Source organism: Clinocottus analis, unplaced genomic scaffold, assembly GCF_023055335.1.
Source record: "Clinocottus analis isolate CAN_PGR_092001 unplaced genomic scaffold, fCliAna1.0.p SCAF_4, whole genome shotgun sequence".
Lineage (NCBI taxonomy): Eukaryota > Metazoa > Chordata > Actinopteri > Perciformes > Cottidae > Clinocottus > Clinocottus analis.
In genome coordinates, this window is record NW_027176153.1 from 18,954,033 (window position 1) to 18,977,287 (window position 23,255).

The 23,255-nt window shown below is 46.0% G+C and overlaps 3 protein-coding genes across 4 annotated transcripts in view; 2 read left to right on the forward strand and 1 right to left on the reverse strand.

Moving 5' to 3' along the window:
* Nucleotides 1-132: 132 nt before the first annotated feature.
* ogfr (opioid growth factor receptor) lies at nucleotides 133-5,252 on the forward strand. 2 transcript variants are annotated; one of them, XM_068597401.1, is made up of 7 exons: nucleotides 133-400; nucleotides 956-1,021; nucleotides 1,114-1,195; nucleotides 1,283-1,361; nucleotides 2,355-2,421; nucleotides 3,051-3,199; nucleotides 3,285-5,252. In XM_068597401.1, the coding sequence occupies exons 1-7, from the start codon at nucleotides 278-280 to the stop codon at nucleotides 4,390-4,392; spliced, it is 1,674 nt and encodes a 557-aa protein (XP_068453502.1). In that variant the 5' UTR covers nucleotides 133-277; the 3' UTR covers nucleotides 4,393-5,252. The 2 variants fall into 2 exon arrangements, with proteins under 2 accessions (XP_068453502.1, XP_068453503.1); XM_068597402.1 differs by lacking the exon at nucleotides 133-400 and adding an exon at nucleotides 484-816.
* A 2,013-nt stretch (nucleotides 5,253-7,265) lies between these two features.
* col9a3 (collagen, type IX, alpha 3) lies at nucleotides 7,266-22,437 on the forward strand. The gene is made up of 32 exons (XM_068597400.1): nucleotides 7,266-7,682; nucleotides 8,480-8,548; nucleotides 9,709-9,744; nucleotides 10,406-10,477; nucleotides 10,575-10,628; nucleotides 12,843-12,878; nucleotides 13,216-13,239; nucleotides 13,415-13,468; nucleotides 14,571-14,624; nucleotides 14,726-14,767; nucleotides 14,856-14,912; nucleotides 15,019-15,072; nucleotides 15,191-15,244; nucleotides 15,391-15,444; nucleotides 15,549-15,602; nucleotides 15,736-15,789; nucleotides 15,872-15,925; nucleotides 16,021-16,074; nucleotides 16,183-16,236; nucleotides 16,676-16,720; nucleotides 16,814-16,867; nucleotides 16,969-17,022; nucleotides 17,568-17,621; nucleotides 17,724-17,795; nucleotides 18,466-18,501; nucleotides 18,685-18,729; nucleotides 19,413-19,445; nucleotides 20,041-20,187; nucleotides 20,299-20,353; nucleotides 20,466-20,648; nucleotides 20,854-20,931; nucleotides 21,262-22,437. Exons 1-32 carry the CDS (start codon nucleotides 7,617-7,619, stop codon nucleotides 21,444-21,446), a joined length of 2,037 nt encoding a protein of 678 aa, XP_068453501.1. The 5' UTR covers nucleotides 7,266-7,616; the 3' UTR covers nucleotides 21,447-22,437.
* LOC137800270 (death-inducer obliterator 1-like) overlaps nucleotides 21,523-23,255 on the reverse strand; it is a 36,274-nt gene continuing 34,541 nt past the window's right edge. The window contains exon 7 of the mRNA XM_068597399.1: nucleotides 21,523-23,192. Within this exon, the coding sequence (XP_068453500.1) occupies nucleotides 23,067-23,192 (126 nt within the window). The 3' untranslated portion in view covers nucleotides 21,523-23,066. The remainder of the gene's footprint in view (nucleotides 23,193-23,255) is intronic.

Consider the following 23,255-nt stretch of genomic DNA (forward strand, 5'->3'; position numbering starts at 1 on the left):
CAAGGCAACAAGCAAACGCCATTTGTGTCTCGTTATGCAAAGACCGGTAATTACCACTCGGAGAGGGATCACCTGAAGGCAGCATCGGCGCTGCAGACGCCAACCCGTGCTGCTGTCTGACGATGGTAGGCTGGAAAGACGGATGGTCAGGGCCGTCCTCGTCTAACCCGAACATGCAAGTGTAACGAGACCCATGTCCGTCAATAGGCGCAAGAAAACGCAGGTCACACGTGCATTTAACCTCAGCTGGTCACTTTGCGTGTTCGTATTTTAAATCATGGAGGACGACTGCGTTTGTGATTACGACTCGACCTGGGAGAGTGATGGAGACGACCCGGCCGGAGAGAGCCAGCCCCGCCGGTCATGTCAAGACAAAAACAAATCCGGCTGGAGTCTAAACGTACGCGCTTTTACCCTTGTTGGTTACCGCCGGGCCAAACCACGACTTGCACGAGCCACGTCACGGCGGAGGAATATGTTGACTTGTAACTCGGTTCCCTTTTTCCCGACGTTTGCTTGCCGTTTGTCCGGAATGCTAATCGATAGCATGCTAGCTGGCCTAGCTAGTCCTCTTATGGCGTTATGTCGCTTTCAGGGGTTACAAGTCGCCGGCGTCACGTCGACATATTTATGTTAAGCCGCGTACAGCGGTTACTGGGCACTGTGTGTAGTTTAAATCAGGATTAAATTGTTTAAATCAAGTGTTAACCGGGAGTGGGAAATAGATTAGCTTGGCCTTTTTTATGTTTCAACTTGCAACGTTACTGTACAGCGTTATGTCAGCTTCCTGCTCCATTGCATGCCGTGGTATCATTAGTAAGGACGACGCTGCTTGTAGTTATTGTTTTACACTAGGATGCATCAATAATAAATTCTAATGTTGTCCACATCTCCAAAATTGCATAACGATGAGACGTTGGATGCAGGTTAATTTCACTTTCGCTTTTATATGCAGTGGCATCACACGCCCAGAAACATGAGGGCAGCAAAGGACATGCAGAACTACAGGAGACGCTATCCAGTAAGTCAAAACATCACCAAAATGCGTCTTGTCCTTTTTAAAATATATGAATATAGATGCATATCTATAAACAATGTTTTTGTTTTTGACAGAATCTTCCAAATGACGAGTGCTCAGAAGACAAAATGAACAATTTGCAGTTTTATCTAAATAAATATCCCTCTGCTCCTGATGGTAACATGTTAAGATATTTATTTACAAGATAAAAAAAATAATGAAGTCTGTCCAGTGTCATGATGCTTTCTTTATCGTGTTGTGCAGATATCTACATTGAATCATTTCTTAAGGAGTGGAAAAATGACTACAAGCGTCTGGAGAGAGTTCATTCGTACATTCAGTGGTATGTATTGTTCGCGCCTTGGTTTGTGTGTGTGTGTGTGTGTGTGTGTTTTGGCCAGTGTCCTCTCGATTTGGTGCACTTTCAGTCGGAAGCATGCAACACACTTGTAAAATTACTGTGAGAAACTCTTAACAGGTGATGAAACGTCTCAATTTCAAACCCAAGTAGTCGATGTGACCTGCATTAATAAATTAAACCATAAGCGGCTAGTTGGCTTGTTTGAGAGTTATTCTTAATGCTCGTCGAGTGCCAATAGGTCAGCGTCTGTGCAAAATGAGCTGAAATCATGCAGAAATTACTTCAGCTCAGACTTTAACGGCACCAACCGTGTTTCCATCGATGCTCTGCCGGTCTCTGCTGGGAGCCAACACTGACGCCACGCTGCTCGTGGCCCCGGCCGTATTGCTGGGCAAGCTGGAGGGAAGTGAGGCATCCAGGACTGCTTATAGCAGACTGACCCTGCTGCAGGAAAATTGGAGATTTTCTAAAGGGACTCTGGTGCGCGGAAACACTACCGCTTGTGTCCACAGGAGCCGCCAAACTCCATATAAAAGAGATTTCCTTATAGTAACTTTAAGCAAAAAAAAAAAGCTTTTATTTTTTACGGTAAATAATGTTGTGCACCAGTAAGAACAATAAGAAACACACAACCTGCTTTCAAAGTACCATTAGTGATAGAATAGCACACATTTAGGTATTGGGAAAGCCTTTATCCAAATAAAAAGATCAACGGTGCCCACGCCATCACTGTTTTAAAACAGTTTCAAGAAAAGATGAGTTTTAATTAAAATGACACTAAATCCCAATTGTACCCAGAATGATGTCATGGCAACACGAAGGCTTTGCTTTCTGATCCTTGAGCGTTTATTAGAAGGATATAGTTAGTAAAATCGTAGCGCTCCAGAGTTGTACGTGGTGTGTGATGAAGCACTCGGATAGATAACAATTGATTTAATTGTTTTTTTCTTCTCTAAATCTTCTTGCCCTTTTAAGGTTGTTTCCGCTGCGAGAGCCGGGGGTTAATTACATGGCTTCAGAGCTCACCAGGAAAGAAATTGAGGTAAGAGCACAACATGAAACAGACCATTAATTAATTTGACCATTTATATTTCCGCCGCAGAGTCATATCTGGTGACAGCAAAGCCGAAATCAAATGTCATCCAGTGAGTTGAACGTGCGTTTCAGATGCTGTGGCTAGAGATGTGTTAGAGAAGCTTCAGAGGATTATTAACACTCCAAAAACTATTTAAACAAAGTTTAAAAGCTTCATATCATGTGAAATAATTCATTATAAATATTGCATTGTATTATCTAAATGATTTCTACTCGCATCATTAGCACGAGATAACAAGGAAACGCTATCAGATCCATTTATTCAAATGTTTCTTGGCGGGTGGTGCATATGTTAGACAATGAACACAGTTTATTGCTATTGTTATGACAATAGAATATAAAATAAAGTGTTCAAACAAACAACAGTACTGTAAACAAGTGTACTACCATTCATCAACCTGATTTTAATGTTTAGAAAAGCTGTTACAAAACATTCAGCTCTTTTCATATGGACCAAATATATTTTCCACAAATTTTCAAACAGAACTTTTACCACAATTAAAATGTTTGACCCATGTTATTTTAAAGAAGTTCTACGTTTAATTAGTTAATATTTCCACTGTTTATGCTCACCAGGCCTTCAAAAAGAACAAGGACGCTAAAAAGCGACTAGTGGAGTCCTATGAGCTCATGTTGGGCTTCTACGGCATGCGCTTGGTCAACAAGGAGACGGGCGAAGTGAAACGAGCAGATAACTGGAAGGAGCGCTTTGGAAACCTGGAGAGGTGAATATTTAAATTTTAAAAAAAAAGTCTTACACAAGCAAACATCCGTCTATAATCTCAGCTTCAACCGCTTCACCTCTCACAGGAACATGCACAACAACCTGCGCATCACTCGCATCCTGAAGAGCATCGGGGAGCTGGGCTATGAGCACTACCAGGCCCCGCTCGTGCACTTCTTTCTGGAGGAGACTCTGGTGAAGAAGACCCTCAGCAGCGTCAAACGCAGCGTGCTCGACTACTTCCTGTTTGCCGTCAAGGACAAGCACGAGCGGCAGGAGCTCGTGCGCTTCGCCTACCTTCATTTTGAGCCCAAGGACAAGTTCGTGTGGTGTCCCCGAAAGATCCAGAAACAACTCAGGAAGGCGGAGAAAAGACCCGACGCCAACGGAGAGGGGAAAGACGACGCGTGTTCACGGAGTAAAAGCAAAGACGGCGAGGCCGCCGTGCCGCAGAAAGAGGACGGGCTGGATAACGCTCCGAAGGCTCAGAAAGGAACCGATAAAGCGGCGAGCAAAGACAAAAACAAACCGTCCGAGGCGTCGCCGGAGAAGAAGACAGAAGCGGGGTCTGTCGGAAATGGAAACAAAGAGTCTAATGAAATTTTGGAGAATGGAAACGACTCTCCAGAAGAAGACGACGACGATGAGGATGATGATGATGAAATGGACCAGTCGTCCAGTCCCGACTCTCTGACGGCAAAAAACGAGGCCTGTGCGGACGGCGAGGACGCGTCGACCGCCGACCCGAAGGCCGCCGCAGCACAGGAACCAGACAACATTATGCAAACGGACGTGGACGTGGACACGGAGAAACCGCCCAAGAAGAAGAGAGAAGACGACGACGAAGACGCCAAGGAGCCGCAGGGCAACGGCTCCGCCGGCGGCGGGCCGGCGGAGGAGAAAGCCGCCGCCGATAAAGCCGCCGGTCAAACGAGCCCCTCGGCGCAGATGCACCCAAAGACGTCAAAACATTCGCCCTCTCTTTCTTCTGGGAGAGAGGAAAAAATCCCCAGGACTGATTTCAATCAAGTGCCAGAGAAAAAGGAAGAGGAGGAAACGTCGAAGGCAAACGCGGCTGCGACAAACGGCTCGGGGGCGAGCGCCGACGGAGCCGGACAGACAAATGGGAAGGAAGAGGAGGACGTGGATATGGAATCGAACCCGTCGAGCGCAGACCAAAATGTGAAGACTTAATGAATAGACTGGACGACAGAAGAAAATACATTAATTTGAGGTTAAATGAAATGTAATATAGGGACAGAGTACGACTTAAAAAAAGACTTCCTGGGCCTTATTTCTACTATATTTGTTGTTTAGACATGAATTACTTTCACTTTGGGGCGAGTATGAGTTCAGTGCTTCATGCGGGACGGGAGGTACGGTTCCACACATCAGATGAAAGAAGTCTGGTGATGTTCTGTGTTTTTGTTGTCGTCAATAAGTCCCATGAAAAAGGTGAAAACCAACAGCTGTCGGCTCCCAACCCGTTGGTTCTTTATGAAGACATGAATCCTCAAATGTTCACTACGTAGTTGTATTTTAAGTCTAAATCATTTCTTCTTTTTTTTGGTCTAATGTGACTCAAACGGGAGTAAGAAGTGTTTTTGTTGGACTTTGTGAGTTTTTACAGCAGCATGTGTGAGTGACTGAAATTAGCTCCAGTGTCTGTTATTTTATTATTTATCATGTTATTGAGATGAAGGGGGCGTGTTAGCCGTTGAGACGATACTTCTGAGTTTCATAAGTTTATTGTTTGTTTTTTCATGAGATTTGTTGACCCAAAAAAAAAAATCCAGAATATCACCAGACTTTCTTTCTTTTTGTAGTTGTGATATTTAATTCCCGACGAGCGCTATTATTAATGTAAATCCAGAAAACGAGTATTTCTAACACCGTAATACTTTCAGAATTTAATAATTGTTTTGCACTGAAACATAATTAATTGGAAGAGCTTCTCCTTTCTTTCTTTCTCTTCTCTTTGGGCTGTTTGTGTGTGAGTAAAGATTAAAGTGTACCGGTCTGTGTTCCTGCTGGACCCCCAATGTGCAAATACATCTAAGACTGAATGTCACTTAAGTTATATTTCAATAATGTTGCACAATCTGTATGTTCTCATGAAGACTTGGGAAGACTTTTCAAACATCTGGAAGCCTTTCCAAACACAATGTGATGCGACTGGTTGATTGTACTGATGTAAGTCTTCAGACCTGATAAAGCTTTGATTTAAAGTGTGCCGTATGTTACTTTGACAGAAGTGAAGTCCACGAACGTGACCGCGCCTGGGTGAGTGTCCTGATGCATCTTTTTATATCGGCACTTAAATTTCACTATTAATTAACCTTATGATATTTAGTTAATGAAATGGGAATTACTTTACACAAGTGCTGGATTGTTTAGATATGATTTTTTTTCCCTCCAACCGGCGCAGAATAAGGTCCAATAATCTTTTTTTTTTTTTTTAAGGACTTTTTTAAGCCCCGTTATAGTCAATAAATAGAAATTCTCAGAATTGAGATTCAACTTTATTGTCATTACAAGTCGACAAAGAAATGCAGTTTATCATTGACCAGCGTGCAAAAGAAAGCAGTGAAAGTGTGACGAGCTGGATGAATTCACTGCAGACAGCATTGAATAACTGGTAGATGTCAGCTTATGCTCCTATTGCTGAGACTATTATTACAATACGCAGCGGCGTATAGTCATAAATACCTTCTCTTTCTTTTTTTTACCAGCAAACACACCAGCTAGAGCTTCAGCTACGTGACTCAACAGAGGGAAGAAGAAAGACGCTGAATTTAAAGATATCGATGCGACGCGATGTGTTCAGGCCTTCGGTTAAGTTTGGAGTCCAGAGTGAGGAAAGAGTACCGAGCTGTTTCTCTGATGCGTTTGTTCGCGAGCCTCTATCTATAGATCGACCCCGAGTTTGATTTAATAATGTCAACCATTCCTCTTGTGGTCAAGGTGTTTGCCTTTGTGCCTCACAGTGTGATGAAGGTCTGCAGTCGTGTTCAGACATCTGGTGGATCGAGAGAAAATTAATCGGCGACTATGTTTGACAGCGCAGTAAAATATGAAACATTGACTTCATGGAGCAGCTACTTTGTGAGGATTTGCTGCTCTTTTAATCGTGATCTGATGGTAAACTAATCTTTGGGAGTTGGGCTGTTTATCAGACATCACATGGGGCTTCAGGAACAGGATTTATTTTTCGCGGTGTATTATTTAATGTCTTTATTACCCAGGCGGTCCATTGATGGAGAAAATAATCTGCATTGGGCACCTGGCATCGGGGTCTGATGGAGGGCAGCAAGAATAAGCCCTAAAGCCTTTGGATGAAAGCGTCAGCTAAATGAAATGTAAAAAAAAAAACCAGAGGTGAGTCAGCATTGTTTCACTTCTCAAAGTCTTAGTTTAATCCAGATGGAACAAGCTCTGTGGGCAACACAAGCTTCAGAGGTTTTAAAGAGTTCTACGATGTAAAACATGTCAGTGAATACTCCACTCGTGACTTTTGAAGCTTTAAATAAATAAACATTGTGGTTGCAACAAGTGTCTGAAGAAGACTTTAAAAAGCATCCCAGTGCGTCTGCTCAGGGAACATGGACGCCCGGCATTATTGGTGTTTGTCTTCATCCTAAAGTTCGCTTTTTATTAGTGGCGATTGCATCTAACGCTTCAAAAATCATTTTAAAAAAATGGTGTCCAGTATTGATTATAGATTTTCTCGCTGAACAAAAAATACAAGAATGATTAATGTCATTGTTAATTATCTGCAATTGGAAAAATCTTGCTGGCTAACTTCCTGGTAGGCCTACAAAAGAAAAGACTTGCCGCTGAGATGCATTGTGGGAAATGTTGAGTCCAGTATTGTAGCTGGACAGATTCAGGGCGGGATGTCTTGTGTCGCTTCAGTTTTGACCATCCTAATGTTTTATGTGCCAAACCTGATATAAAGAATGTGTCGCCTATTAAATTGGCCCATTTAAGTAATTGTACTTCTGCACTTTAAATAACTTTTCATAACTCTGCAGACATGAACAACAGTTCTCTTGGTCACTTTCTAATTGGTCAAAAGCAGAACCCCCCGGATTCTTCTCACCGTTTTTTTTTTTTTTTTGTAGCTCAACCCACTTTCTCAGTGTGCGAAATAGTTTCTCCTCCGCTCGCTTGCTTGCTCGCTTGCTTGTTACCTTCCTCCCTCACCCCCTCACCCCTCAGTGCTCTGCGCCACAGTGAGTTCAGCCCCTTCGGCTGGAGACTCGGGTTTATCTGGATCCATCTGCATTCAGGAGCTGCGCGCCGTGAGGTTTAACCGAGGGGGGGGACTGACAGAGGACCGGGAACCAGGGATTTGACCTTCTTTTTTTTTTCTTCCTCCGCATCGACTCGTGTTTGTGAGGGCGAGCCGAGGAGCCATGGCGGTGTTCTCGGCGCTTTGGGTGCTCGTACTGTGCCAGCTTTTGACATCATCCTCTGCCCAGGTGAGAGTCCTCCACCGCCTGCAGCTCACCTCAGCGCTGCTGCGCGCTTCTTTTCCACTGTGCTGCTGCTGGCGCTCAATGTGAATTCACTTAATAGTACAAGTTGTGTCCGCTGCGGGTCCATCTGTTGATGCCACATGACCTGCACGCTCTGCGCCTTTCACAGCCTGACGCTGTGCTACACTCTGCTGCTCGTTCCTGTCTCTCGTTGGCTGGTCGTGGACCAGTGTTCCGTCTCTCTGCGCCTCCATCAGCTCGGCTCTGCTCTCTCATAAGCAGCCTGATTGTGCGCTGCGGCTTTCGCACTGTTTGGTGAAGTCGGGGTTATGTTTTCTTGAACCCGTGGAATGCAGCGGGCCGGAGAGCACAATGCCACCTCTGTCCTCTCAGGCTGCAGGAGCCCGTTTGGAAAGTCCTCAGTGAAACGCGTTTATTTTGTCGAGATGAATTATGATTTAACCACTGATTGGTGCTTCCTTATGATCTCATTTAGGCGTCCTCTGTGCGTAAAGGAGTTGGGTTGAAGCGTCTTTACGCACACTTGTTTGCTCCATGAGTTACACTTTAATGTAATCTTTAGAATTATACATTTGACACATTTTCTATCATCACACGGTCGATGTAGAATATACCATAATTATACCATAATAATAACACAATTTGGCGTTCCTCTTCACTTGCTTCCCCTTTACGTCACCACAACCCTCGTGCAGGGTAACATGGAGCAGTGGTGGTGAAGGAACAGAGGATGCATGCTGCAGGTCAGATGCCTGATTGTGTTAAACGTTGTGTTGCAGCGGCCGGGCCCCAGAGGATCTCCTGGCTCCCAAGGACCCGGAGGGCCGCCGGGAAGAGACGGCACCGATGTGAGTTGACTCCAAAAGCTTCTTTCTACTTTTAGAATGAATGACATTATGTTTGCTTTTTTTTCTCTCCAGATTTAATCAACTCCAGTAAGTAGATGCTAGAACAATAATGTTAGCATCTCATTCGAATGGGGAGGTTTCTTTCTGTCAGAAATGAACTGATTTAGTTGGCTAAAGAAAGACGGCTTCTCATCTCTTTTTTTATTTTTTTTGTACATCCAAATCTAAATTCACACCCGGTTGTCTTTTGGTAGAAAGGGGTTTCTTTGTGCATACATGTGGATGAAATGTTTCTAGAAGTTAGTTTTTATCACACTGACTCCTCCCAGAGCTCCTCCTCCAGGTAGAGCATCATGAAGGTGTCTGTCAGGGAGGCGGGGCTTAAAGTAGAACAAATGGAGTTCTGTAGTGTTGAAAAACTGTGCAGTTACTTTTCCTTTCCTATCAAACCTCCAATCCAGCTCAGATTATATTCACACTGGGACGAGCTTGACTTCTTTATCTGGTCATAAAACATCTGATGTGTGTTTCCATCTTGTATCCACTAAAGGAATAATACAAGAACATGAAGCCGCCAGACTTACTTACTGAACTGTTTAAGGGGTTTTGGATGTAGGATATGATGTTATGGTAAAAAATAAATTTAAAAAAAAAATACTTGCACAAGTCATGAGAGGAAATTGGATTACAGTCAAAAGAAAAACTTTGCTAACAAAGTTATTCCCTTTTTAAATCCTTTATACTCACATCTGCTCTTCTGAAGACTTTGTGAATGTCGTGTATCCATGTCAGGAATTCTTAAATAGTGATTATTTTTAGAGACTCAGGCTCACAGAGGGCCCATTGATGCATTCCCCAAGCCGGTGAGACGTCTAGAGTTTCAGCTCGCACCTCCAGCGGCTGAACAAACCAAACTGCAGCTTGTACCATGTGACCAGCGTTGCTGACTCCTCCCACTCATCTTCCCCCGGTCACTGCAGATATGAACAGCATCTCCTATATACCGACCTCAATGCAGTGCATATTATGTGTGTTGGTATTGAAGTATTGAATAAAGTACTCTGGAAGTATTCGGGCCTGTGAGGTCAGTGGACATGAAATTTAATAAAAATGCACATTTTACCGGGCTCTGATTTAAATGTGTCCATTGTCATTAACAGGGCAAAACTGGACCTGCAGGGCTGCCGGGGAAAACAGTAAGTATTCAAACAAGTCCAGTCAGTTGGATGTATATATATATTTGATATATTTTTGTTTATGTATTCCTTCTGTTGTGTTTCACCATTTCACACAATAAGAACATCCTGATACAAAGAGCTTTCCTCTAACTATATTTAAAAAGAATGCCTCAAATAAAAAGTAAATGTAGGACGAGAATGAAATAAAAGACCCTTTCATCATTCACCAAAACACGCACTGGCTTCAGCCAGAAATAAAGTCAGGACACTGTCTCTATTCCTCTTCTCCCTCCTACTGAGTCCCTGATATGAAGCCGAGAAAAGATTTGTCTCAAAGGGCTTCACAGTCGGTTCAGCATCCGACACCTAAGAGCCCCAAACCCTTCAGTACAAACGTCTTTGTTTAGTTTTATTTGGCTGATGATGTTCAGATTAAAATACGAATCAGAATTTAAGTTAGAAAGCTTCCGTTGCGTAAACACATGATTTATTGTGCGCTACTCCATGAATGTGTTTGGTTTGGTTACTTTATTGGTACCCGAGGGTTGGTTTGCAGTAGAAAAACAGTAGAAAAACAGTAGAAAAACAAGGCATCCACCTCGACAACCAGACAAACATGATGAAAGTACTCAAAGCTCCAGTTCAGTGCTGTTCTCATGTTATATGTGTATCTGTGTAGGGTCCCAAAGGGAAAGAAGGAATACCGGGAGCAGCAGGAAAACCCGGCCTGCCAGGACTTCCGGGGGTGGACGTAAGTGTCCAACCAACACACTGACGACTCTCACACGCTGGTCTCTGTCGAGGAATGTCGGAGCGCGAGGCGATGATGTCGTGCTCTTTCTCTTCAGGGTTTGACGGGTCCTGATGGTCCGGCCGGGAAGGATGGACCCGCAGGGGAAGCAGTAAGTGTGTCGTTAGACTTTTTGATCTTGAGGATACGCTTAAAGATGTTTTAGTTCATGACCGTATCGACTTCAAACTGCTCTTCTTGACAATCAAACAGTTGAAGTCAGCCACTGTCACACACACATGTAGAAGCACGTGTGTGTTTTTGGGTGCTGAAGGTCTTCAGGAAGGCAGGGGGAGGGGGGGTCTAACCGGGACAAGGCCAATGTTTCCTCTGTCAGGATGGATTTGTCTCGCCGGCTCTCCCTCTTGGTGGGAGTGTTTTTAATGAGGGGATCAGAATCGGATTTTATTTTCTCGCCGCTTCCCTAATCCGGCCTGGAATGCACACCGATGCCCACCGACCCGAGAGAACGAGCAGCGGGTTGATGATCTGTGGCCCGGACGCGCCGAGGGAAACGCGTAAACATCCTTCTTCTTTCCGAGAGAGAGAGAGAGAGAGACGAGAGACGAGAGACGAGAGCAGACAGACTTACAGACAGAAAGGGCATCTGACGACGCATCACAGGAAAGACTGAAGGACCTTTCGCTGCGTGGCTGCAAATCCACCGGCAAGACGGATAAATCCCCCCGACGCGGTTCAACTAATTAGCCGACCCTAATGAGGTCGCGTGCATCAACCAGCGTCCCCTAATTACTGATAATACTACACCGTCATGGCTGCTTCAAGACAAACGGGATCAAACGGCTGGCGCGCACGCCGGCGTGCGGCAGGGATCAGCAGACGAGAGGTCGTCTTTGCAGCGCGATACCGACGTCTCTCTAATTACGGGCGCAGCTGGCGAGTTTGTTATTCAGAGGACTTTTCTCTTTTTTTCTTTCTCCTTCTTCTCCGGCGACCCCTCGCCGGTTTGGTTTGTGTGCCGGTCCGCGTTGTTGTCTTGTTTGCACGCCGGGGGAAGGAGGGAGGGGGGGGGATGCAGTGAAGGAGTAGCATCTCTGTGGCACGCTTGTTTTTCTGCCCTTTCACCTCGCAGACAACAAATACAGCTGTGAGGGAGGCGGGGCCAGACAGAGAGGAGGAAGAGGAGGAGGAGGAACGAAGGAGGAAAGAGGATGTGATCATTTATTTGTGGGAGTAGTTTGTCGGAGTCATTTCGTTCCTGACAGAAATAAAGGATGGATCGGGTTAACAAAGTGAAGTTAGTAAAGGAGCGAGGAAGACACACACACACACACATTCGTACATCAGCATCTTCACTGATCACAATAACTACGTATTATATTCCTTTTTTGATTTCATCAATTGATTATTGTTTTTATTAGTTGGTTTGCCAAAGGACATATTTCATAGCAGAGTCTCAAACACTGATTGTGTTATAATAAAACATGTTTCTTCTATTTGAAAGGCCTTATAGAAAACAATATGATCATCAAACAGCTTCTCTTGTTATTGTGTCTAGCTGGACTGCGACTCACACACACATTCATGCAATGCAGGGCTTAGACCTCCACATGAGGCCGGCAGGCTTCTTTCTTCTCGATAGTCACCCTCAGGTGAGCTGGCCGCCTTCATTGACTCTGAGGCTCCGCCCATCCAGGCAGCCGAGCGGCAGGTAGAGGAACGTTAGAGTCGGAGGGGATTCTCCACAGTGGCGTTCAAAGGGTTCACACGTCGCTGCCAGAGGCCCGATCGCAGCCTGCACGCTCACAGACCTTGAGGCCGATCGGGTTTCAGGTGAAACCGACGCGTCCGAGGACTCTCACACACTTTCCGCTCTTTATGCACACTTTACACAAGTCAGCAATTTCTGCAGGCTTTGCCTGAGGAAATGATCCACAGTTCATAGCGGTGTGATGTTGGACACGGGGTAGGATCTCTATTCCCTTGCACAGCTGGTTTATTCATGAACCAAAAGAAAAAGGAGTAAATAGATTATTCACTATTATTTAACAACGACTTTTCGCATTGTAAAGCGAGACCCTTAAAGACGTTCAAATCAGCAGTGAAAAAAAAAAAAAGTACAATAAAAGAAAACCTGGATTGTAAGTGTTTGGGTTATTCAACGCTCCACAAAGTGCTGTCTCGTTCCTACTGACGTTATTTCAAGCCCTCGCAGCCTCTTCACGCAAACGTTCAACAGTCAGTGAAGCCCCAGAGGGTTCAGGGTTTAAGTCCTTAAGGGGAAACTCACCAGTAAACCCCTTAAGGTTGTTGGTTTCATTGTGTGTGTGAGGTTGATTGCTGCGTTGTGTCTCGCTCTCTGCAGGGTGACCCTGGACCCGCTGGCCCACCTGGATCTCCTGTAAGTACCTCCACGTACCATGTGACACCTCAGAGACACCACGCGGGCACACAGCAGTCGTTCCTCCGGTCCTCTGAATCATTACATTCACCGCATTAGCCCCGAAAGACTTCTCCTCACACACTGTCACAGGAATACTCCGACTATAGTCTGCGCTGCCGTCACTGGACCGGAGAGAAGTGCCTCACATCCGCCTCACAGCAACAACCCGGAGCTAAACTTTCAAAGTGGATTTAGCGCAGTGAAGCGTCGCCCGCTAGGTTATTGACGCTGCGAGCAAATGGACTCATCCCCTTTGCTGTTTGTGCCTTAATGTGCCTTCCTGTGTCTCCCGTAGGGCAGAGGGAGAACCGGCGCTGCGGTGAGTACCCGGCTCCGTCCTCTCGCATCACTCTGATGTGCAGGAAGGCGGCGACGTGATGTATTCGTATTCATTTCCCACATGTCACCGAAGAGTCGTTCGTCATCCTCAGAGAGTGTGCGTGTGCGGCATGTTGTAGCCTCTCATAACCCGCCGTCCTGTGTATTGATTGCAGGGACTTCCTGGAACCAACGGGTGGCCGGGCGGCGTCGGCCCACAAGGGCCAGCGGTGAGTATCTGATCTCTCCGGTTAGACTTCCTGTCCTCTGAGTCCACGCATCATTCTTTGGTATCTCTTTTAATGACATGTTTGATTCAATCACCAGTTAGCCACACACACACACACAACGTGATTTATGACGTGAAAAAAGGAGCAGAATTCATACACGAGCTTCTGCAGTGGAAAGTCAATCTGATGCGGATGAGTTCTCGCTTTCTAGTGTAAAAACTAGACTTTGTTCGACATTTCTGAACAGCATAGCAGGATAAGAATAACTCGTGGAGAGGAAGGAACCATCAGGTTGTGGACCGGCCTTCTGGGTCACAATTATTATTTATTTAAAAGATCACTCAGTTTCAGAATGATGCTACAATACCTCTTTTATCGAAGTAACTTCAATCATTTTAAGTGAGAATGTAAAGTTTTGACAGTCAGAAGGTTGGAGTTAGCATTAAAAATATGTTGTTTTCCAGCATTAAACTTGTTATCAGCGTCGTATACAGAGATGCAGCGAGGGGTGAAATCAAGTACTTTTGATCTACTTTATACCAGGTTCATGTAAGTTGTAATTTGAGTAGTTCAAATCCTCTCCACTCATGTTTTAGGACATGTAAGATACTCTGCTCAGTTGCCTTCTTAAAAATATATGCAGCGTATTCTTTTCGATTCAAAAGTCTGCAGTTTCACATCGCACAGTCTCAACAAGAGTCTGCTAATTTCTTAAAGTGCTGGAGGTCTCAAGTTCACAGCTGCGACGTTGAAGTAGCCGCGACCGGCTGCGATGTCTCTGAGTCTGTAAGCAGGAACGTCTGAAACTCAGATTTAAGGGCGAGCGCAGAGCAACGTTTCCCTCCAACACGATGATTCAAGCATCAACATCTGCACCTACGTCCTTCTGCACGCTGAAGGTCAAACATCCAAGTGAAGGCACGATAGGAAGGATCCTTCTAGTGTTACTTCAACAATCCCAACTGATTGTAATAACTGTGACCACGTGGCTTCACTTCGCCGAGTTGTTATAATCGGCACAAAAATCAATCTCATGGCTCTCTTTTGTACCAAAGTGCTGAAGTTGCGACTAAACCTCGCCGCTGTTCATCCGTTTCCTCAGGGCGCTGAGGGTCTCCCAGGACTCCCCGGACCTTCCGGCTCTGACGGACCCCCAGTAAGTGCGGCTCTCCGCTGCGACAATGACTGAACCTTTCCCACCGCCACCCAGCGGGTCTCTCGTGCGTTAATGCGTGTTGTCGTTTCCTCCTCCGTCAGGGTCTTCCCGGTACGCTTCTGGAACTTAGCGGCGACCTTCTGGTAAGTTGTCAACTCGCCCCTCGTGAGCGCCGCACAATGTCAGTAAGCTGAAGCAGCGTCCTCAGCGGCTCGTCTGTGTCCTCTGCAGTGTCCCGCTATCTGCCCCTCCGGCCCCTCGGGGCCTTCTGGGATGCCGGGGTTCAAGGTGAGCAGAGCGTCCGTGGCGGAGCCTCGTCCCATTTGAATTTATATCACTCTCATGGCACACGTCCTCATGCGCACTCCTCGTGTCCTTGTTGCTGCTCCCGTAGGGTCACACGGGGCATAAAGGAGACAAGGGAGAGTTTGGGAAAACTGGAGCGAAGGTGAGGTTTTTTTTTTATTTTTATGTGGCTTATGAGTTGATAATAACACGATAAACAATAAACAGAGCATGTGGTTTCATTACGTTCTGTAATCTGGTGTCCTGTTCCGTCTCTGCAGGGCGACCCTGGTCCATCCGGCCCTCCGGGTATTCCTGGGACTGTGGGTCTGCAGGTGAGTCGCACAAAGATGACGCACAACTAACGCGTCGCGTTTCCCCCGATGTTCCTCCCATCGCGTTTCACCCGCGCTGCACATTCATCCCAGCTTGTGTTGCGATGCTTTAAAGTGCCTTCGTGGTGCTCTGTGCTGTGTTTCAGGGCCCGCGGGGTCTCAGAGGTTTGCAAGGCATGATGGGATCTGTCGGAAACAGAGTAAGCGACTTTCAGACCACGACCACTCCCTCGTTCATCTCGTTCATCGCCCACAGTGCAGACGTTGTAACGTGAGTCCTTACTGTTGGGTCTTTTGTCCGTAGGGCCTGCCGGGCTTCAGAGGGAACCCCGGCATCGCTGGCGTCATTGGAAAGACAGTGAGTCTCTCCTTTTTTTTTGATTTTCGTCAAAAGAAATCGAATGAAAAGTGCTCGGTAGTAGTTTACACGCCGAACAAGACGGCCGGTCCCATCAGTGAATAGCTGCGTGTGTTTCATCTGACGTCTCCAGGGCGACGCGGGAGTCAACGGACCGCAAGGATTCAAAGGACCCAAAGGAGAGATCGTGAGTGAATCTCTTTGATCAGAGAGGAGTTTCACAAGTCTGTCTCCGAGACGTCTGAATGACCTCGTGTGTCTTTCAACAGGGGAAAATTGGCCCCAAAGGCGGCCCCGGAGGATCCGGACCCAAAGGGGAGCCTGTAAGTGCACACATGACTATAAACTATACATTTATGACACACATACACACATTGCCGCTGGGAACCACGAGGCTCACGCGGCGTGTCTTCCACAGGGGATTCCCGGCCGAGACGGCAAAGACGGGACGCCGGGATTAGACGGCGAGAAGGTGAGTTCCACCTTTTGCTTTTTCTTTGGGTTCAAATGGGATCCGAGTGCTCGTAACGTAACGCAAAGTGTGAGCAAAGCTGAGCGCGTTGTGTGTGTGTGTTGACAGGGTGACGCTGGACGCCATGGCGTGGTCGGAGAGAAAGGACCGAACGGACTTCCTGTGAGTGTTTTCAAATAGACTCGTGTGTCTAATGGACCATAAAGGACGTCATCTAGATCCTCCATCACCCTGAATGACGAGCCGCGACCCGAATAGAAGGAACATTCTCAACTTCTCAAATGGATTTAATGAAGAGATTGTGCAGTTTGAACCTGAGACAGTACAGGTTATCACATTATGCCAACAAGAAAAACAACTAGTTCCATTTTTATAGTCGCTTATAATTCAAAAAGTGCATCTTAACACGAGGTAATACGACACAAAAAGCCCCTTCAAAATAAAAGCTTTTTTCTTTCAAAGAATTTCGCCCCAGGCATGGACTGGAAACGGGGCCACGACCCACTTCTGGGTCACGAGCCACCAGTTGAGAATCACTGATCGAAATGCTCCGGTCCCATCGGAGGTCTGAGTGTAACATCCGGTACGTTTTGTGTTCCAGGGTCTGCAAGGAAAGGGAGGGGCCAAGGGCTCCAAGGGTGAATTTGTGAGTATTTCAACTTAAATGAAGTTTCACCTTGAAGATGACGTTAGCGCCACGAAGGACAACGTGTGTCTTCTCCCTTTTTTTCAAAATCAGGGTGATGCCGGGAAGGATGGGGAGACGGGACCCTCTGGAGAGCCAGGTATTCCTGTATGTATCTGATGGGTCACAGCCTCTCTCATCATGGACCGTCAATGGAGTCTGGACTCTAAGCGTCACTGACTTGCACATATCTGGTGTCCTCCCCTCAGGGTGATGTCGGCGTCCCGGGAGAGCGAGGCGTGGCCGGACCCAGAGGAGTGTCTGTGAGTCAGCGCTTCCACGATCAACCGCTAATGGAGCGAGGAAACGCTTCAAAAGCATCTCTGACGGGGCGTTTAAAAAAACTCTTTGCCCAGTTCAGGAGCCGAATTATTCGTCTTTCTTGTGCAGGGACGCTCTGTTGAATCCAACCCGTTTACAGACTTTAAATGTAAAGTTCATCCGCAGCAGGACAGGAAACCAGAGGAGTGATAATAAGACAAAGTTAACGATGCGCCGCCGCGGCCCCTCAGGTAGTGACGAAGAGCAGGTATTCATCACGGAGGAATTCATAAACAGAGAAGTCTTTGTTTTTCCCGTCGGACCCTGCAGTGAGGAGGGGAACCGATAAAACATAGAAATGACCACACAGCTCTCTCTCACACACACACACACACACACACTGCAGGACGACTCACACTTTACACACGCCATCGTGCACAGTTTATTTTAGCTCCGCACCTCTGAATCTCTATTCATTTGCAGTTTGCTTGACGACTGCAAGTTGTTCCTCGTAGGATGACATGACAACGATGTGTGTTCCCAACAGGGCGGCATCGGGCCGACGGGCAACCCTGGACCGCAGGGACGGAGAGGCTTCCAGGTCAGTTGCATGACCTCACCAACCATCAGTTCTCTTTGCTTTTGAGTTTACTCACTGGCTCTGTGTGTGTGTGTGTGTGTGTGCGTGTGTCTTCTGCCGCAGGGGGTGAATGGCGTCTTGGGGGATCCAGGTCTTCCAGGTCCAACGGGTATCCGTGGGGAGTTTGGTGAAAGGGTGAGTGTGACGTGTGCGACGATATGAAAATGTGTCCCGGGGCTTAACGTCGTCCGGTGTAACCATGATAACGGATCGGGGTTTCTTCTAATAAGGACTCATATTCTCTGGGTTATTATTGGTTATTTTCTCTATGAATCAATGAGTCGAGTGGCCGATGGGACGTTAGCAAACAGCAAAACATTTACAAATAGTCCGACCGGAGAAGATGGAACAAGAGAAGTTTTGCATTTTTCCTTCAAGAATTACAATTTGTCGATTTGATAAATAAATAAATTGACTGATCGTTCCAGCTCTGATACAGAATGTACATTTTAGTTATTTTTTCATAAAATCATCATTAAGGGCCACTCCTTTTGAACGCAATCATGAAAAGGCCTCTGCACGCGCACACACACACACACACACACACACAGACGTGCACCCATCGTCCAGCGCCGCGCGTCAACACGCGGGTCGTCCCTCCTCGGTCTCGGTGGTTGGAGCTCCGACACAAGCAGCCTCCTGTTCAGAAGCTGCTGCCAGAACAAAGCCGTCTTTATCCCGCTGCAGGTTCCCCTCCAGCAGCCCACCGCTCGTCCCCTCATCCCCCTTCCTCCTGCCGCAGCCGGCCTTCCACAAATATCTCGACATGGATCTCATTTATTCTCCCTCTCTTTCTCCCCCGTAGGGTCCCGTTGGAGCCTTTGGAGCTAAAGGAGAGATGGTAAATATTGAAGTGAACGTTCAAGGCGGTCAACTTTAAATACACTTGTTGAGGTCTGTAATGGCCTTTTTGTTTTCTCAATCGTGATGCTGAGGGTCTTTCGTCAGCCGGCGAGAGTACCGGCTTTTCTTAGAAGTTGTGGAGATCGAATGAAAGCCTTCAGATCACCTTCTGTCTCCTCAGGGCGTGGCAGGAAGTGACGGGCTGCCGGGAGAGAACGGAGAACCTGTGAGTCATCAAACACGTTTAATCAGAATCCAAAGGTTTAGTGACCGAGGGAATCGTCACTTTACAGATGATTCAGAACCTGAAGGAGACAGAAAACGTCTTCACGTTGACCTCTTGTCAGTTTAGTTTAGACGGTGTTGATCTCTTTGATTGTAAAGAGTATCGACTGTGTTACCAACATTTTCTAAATGAATTCACGCCCTAAATAGATGGATGGATGGATAGATAGATACTTTATTTATTATTTAATTATTAGTTGTCAGATACACTTTACAGACACCAATTGGAATAAACTAAACACACAAAATAAAATATAAGATCAGGGATGACAGATATATACAAAATGAAAATAAATTATATATATATATATATATATATATATATATATATATATATATATATATATATATATATATATATATATACACAATAGAAAACACATATTTATGCAGTATTAAGGAAATTAAATGTAAACAGAGTGTGTAAAATATATATATACACAATAAAATACAATTAACTGTGCAGTGTGCAATGTTTTGGCCTCTTGTCTAGTTCATTTTAAACGATCACTTGTATCTCTTTGTCGTATCTTTGTATTGCAGTAACCTGTAGCAAATGTGCTACACCTGTAAAGTTTAAGGTGTGTAACGTTCTGTTCAACTAAACACGTCTTTATCTTTCAGGGTCCTTTCGGCCCCGTTGGACAGAAAGGAGCGGTGAGTGACATCATCAATGCTTTCATTTACATTTTTCCCTCTTGTGTGACTCTGAATGGATCCGCTCGGCTTCAAATCAGTCCTCTCAATGCAGTCGATGTTCTCGCCATCAACACGAGACACAGTTAGATCCCATGTGGTGTGTGTGGGAGTAGTTAACTCTCTAAACTTTAGAAGCTCCAAGCTGCTGCCCACCAGCCAGAGTCCTTGCACATGCTTCCGCTTCACATTTAACAGGATTAATTAGAGTTGTGTATCGCTGCGTTGGCTTTATTGGCCTGTTCGCCGCCGCCGCCGCCGCGAGGGAGAAGACGAGGAGTCTCGTCGAGCTGCGGCACAATTTATGTAATTAGAGACGCGGCGCTCGCGAGCCTCGCGGTCTCATTTACCGTTTGCTCGTCGGAGTAATTATGGAGCATCACGCCGCCGCGTGAAGCCGCCCCCGCAGCGTCTCCACAGACCCAGTTGGCTCATCATCTGCTGTTTATTAAAACGATGCAATCGGAGGCTTACGGAGGCTTTTAGGCTCCGGCTTCGCCACGCAAATGAATTTGTTTTTGAGTTATTTAACGGGTTGTTCTTGTTTGATTGATAGTCGGGAAAGCGGGGTGAGCTCGGACCGAAGGGCGTGACGGGTCCGCAGGGAGAGTTCGGGGCACGAGGGCTTCCAGGAAAAACAGGAGTAATGGGCTTCCAAGGGGAGCAGGGCCAGCCGGGGATCGCAGGAAAGACCGGCGTACCGGTGAGTGTTTTATGTTTGAATCTGGAGAAAGCTTCTGATCGATTGACACTCCTATTAATGTTTTCTGACGCGCTGCCCGAATGAGCCTCAACGCGTCCGATTGTGTTTCAGGGTAAACTGACGAGTGAGCAGCACATCAGGGAGCTGTGCGGCTCGATGATCGACGGTGAGGCGTCTTCGTCTTTTTTTTTCTTTTCTGGTATGCGTGGAATAAAAAAAAAGGCGAGCTGGATGTTTGACCTCCTGGTGTGCGTTTTTGTTTTCCTCCCACCGCGCAGACCAGATCGCACAGCTGGCGGCGAACCTTCGAAGACCTCTGGCCCCCGGGATGGTGGGGCGCCCCGGCCCCGCGGGGTCTCCGGGGAAGACCGGAGTCGCTGGCGCCATCGGGCATCCGGGGCTCCGTGGACCGCCGGGGTACACGGGCCTGCCCGGAGAGCTCGGAGACCCGGGTCCCAGAGGTATGACGAGTCAAATCCAGACCGAAAACAAAAGGAGTACAAATAAAACTTCAGCATCGGTTGTGCAAAGATGTGATGGTGGAAGGAGATCCTCGTCTTTCGTCCAAATAAATTTGGGGAGTTTTTCCTGATCCGATGCGAGGTCCCGGGACAGGCCCCCAGTTACTTTACACCAATGCTGAAAACATGTCCGTCTCCACAACAGGTAGTGTCGGTGAGCCCGGTGATAAGGGATCCCTTGGCAAAGCTGTTGACGGGCCCACAGGAGACCAAGGACACCAAGGTACGTGGCCTTAAAGTGCTCTCTGGTTAGAGCTTGAACGTTAAAGGTGCTATTCTCTACACGTAGACCGTACAGTACTTATGGAAGACACTTCTCAAACCTATCCCGTGAGACCGACGATGGCTGCGCTCCTTGATTGGTTTACAAATGGATCCGAGCGATAACGTCATTCATGTTATTCGGAGCTCCTGTGCTGTGATGTAATTTGTATTATTGGCGTTGACATCAAACAACACGGTCCTGAATCAGAGTATATGAGGCATATTAGTCCGTTACAAACCTGCCGATCGAACCGCTGCCTTCTGCTCATTCCCTGTTCGCCGTCCGCAGGTCTTCCAGGAGTAGCTGGAATTGTCAAAGATGGGCGCGATGGATCTCCGGGAGATCCAGGAGAGCCTGGAGAGTCAGGCAGGGTGGGCAGGACCGGGCACCAGGGGCCTCCTGGGATCTGTGACACCACGGCCTGCCAGGGAGCGTCGGCCGCTGGAAAATCCTCCAACCCCAAAAATCATTAAAACGTGACTTCCTGTATGCCATCTACCCAAAAAGGAGGAAGGGTGATACGTGATGGAAAGAAGGAAAGAAGAGCGATCACAAAAGAAATGTCCTCTTTATTTAAATACGTGTATCACAAGATGGGAAGAGTAACATCAAACGGGGTGATATTTTTGGGAGAGGAATCGAGGAACATCCCAGGAGTGACATGAATACCAGAGCAACTGAGAGACAAAAAAACCATCAAGATGACATCCAGAAAAGAATTGGACAGAGGCACAGAAGAGTCCAAGAGATCAACTACACTGCTCCTTATACTCCAGTACCACAGAACAAGACTTGACCTACAAACAGCTGGAAAGTGAATGAGTCCTTTGGTGTATAAAAACTTTGTACATGTCGTTTCCATGCCCCGATTACCTTGGTTAACACCCTTCTGGCAGATGACACTCTTAAAACACAGCAGTGACCGTCTTTGAAGTAAATGCGCATGTATCATGGCCCATTAATGTAAATCACAGGTGTTACCTCAACATATACGTGACAGTGTAAGATATGGAAACAGAAGACAGAGCTAAAAAAAAAAAAAAAAAAGCTTCCGTCAAGGAGCTGTGTATGTATTGTAAAAGGAATAAAAAACAAATAACAAGGTGCCCAGAAATTGTGTAGATTAATGAAAAAAAACTTCAAACTTTTCATAGTCTTTTTTTTCTTTTTTTTTTTTTTACAGCTTCTTTGTTTTTCAATTACATGTGAAGTTGATTTCTCTAGATTTGAGAATGAAAAACAAAATAAAACATGTGGATGCATAAAGCAGACATTGTAAAATAAATTGAATAATCTTAGGAGCTTTTCTCTTTTTTTGTTTTTAACTACAATGACCACATCCACTATGTACTACCCGGGCTGTAACTATTAAATATACATGAGCTTAAATACTATTTATTATTTGTGGGTGACTGTTGTATGTACAGTAAAATGCTACAGCGACATGTTGTAAGAAAGAACAAATAAAGCCACTTTTCAGTAAAACATTACTCTTCTCTACACGACACATCAAATGAACATCTGCACATGAACATCAAGTCATCCCATTCATTCACAACGTAGCAACACTCGTGTCCGTGCACAATTGAAGAATTGCAGTGCATTTACAAACATTAAATTAAAAACATTTGATTCCATCATATGAAAGGCGTTCCTACATTAAAAAGGTGTGATAGCTGACGAGATGAAATCGAATCACAGAGCGAGCGATATGTCGGCTATTTTCAAAAGGGAAACAGTGCCACCTGTGTGCGGCTCAATAACACAACTTATTTGTATGATTTTTTTTTTTACAATGTGTGGTGGAGAGGGGGGGAGGAGTAATATACCAGCAGGAGAAGAAATGGCATGGCACTTCAAACACCAGCCAGATGCAGTGTGGTTTAGAGATGCAGCTGTCTGAGCCTGGAAACCTTTAAATAATTGTTATGTAGTCAGAAACAAAGCTCCTCTTTAAAAGAAAAAAAAGAAGGGATGTGTTCCAACACATTGACCTTAATATAGCCAGACCTCGTGGGACAAACAAGGCTGAAATGTCAAGTTTAAATGTACTGTAACATCTGGCTGAGTTATGAGACGAAGCAGCGAGCGGGTCATTGCTCGACCGCGAGCGGGATGCTCAGCATCTCATCCATCTCCCGATGGATCGGGTCCGGACCTGAAGAAGGGCTGGATTTAAGAAAGCATCCTTTCCCTTCAGCGAATGCCCTTTGAAACTCCTGTAACGGGGGAGAACAGATAGCACCAGTACTTTAGTATTTTTTATCTGGGTGGTGGTGCTG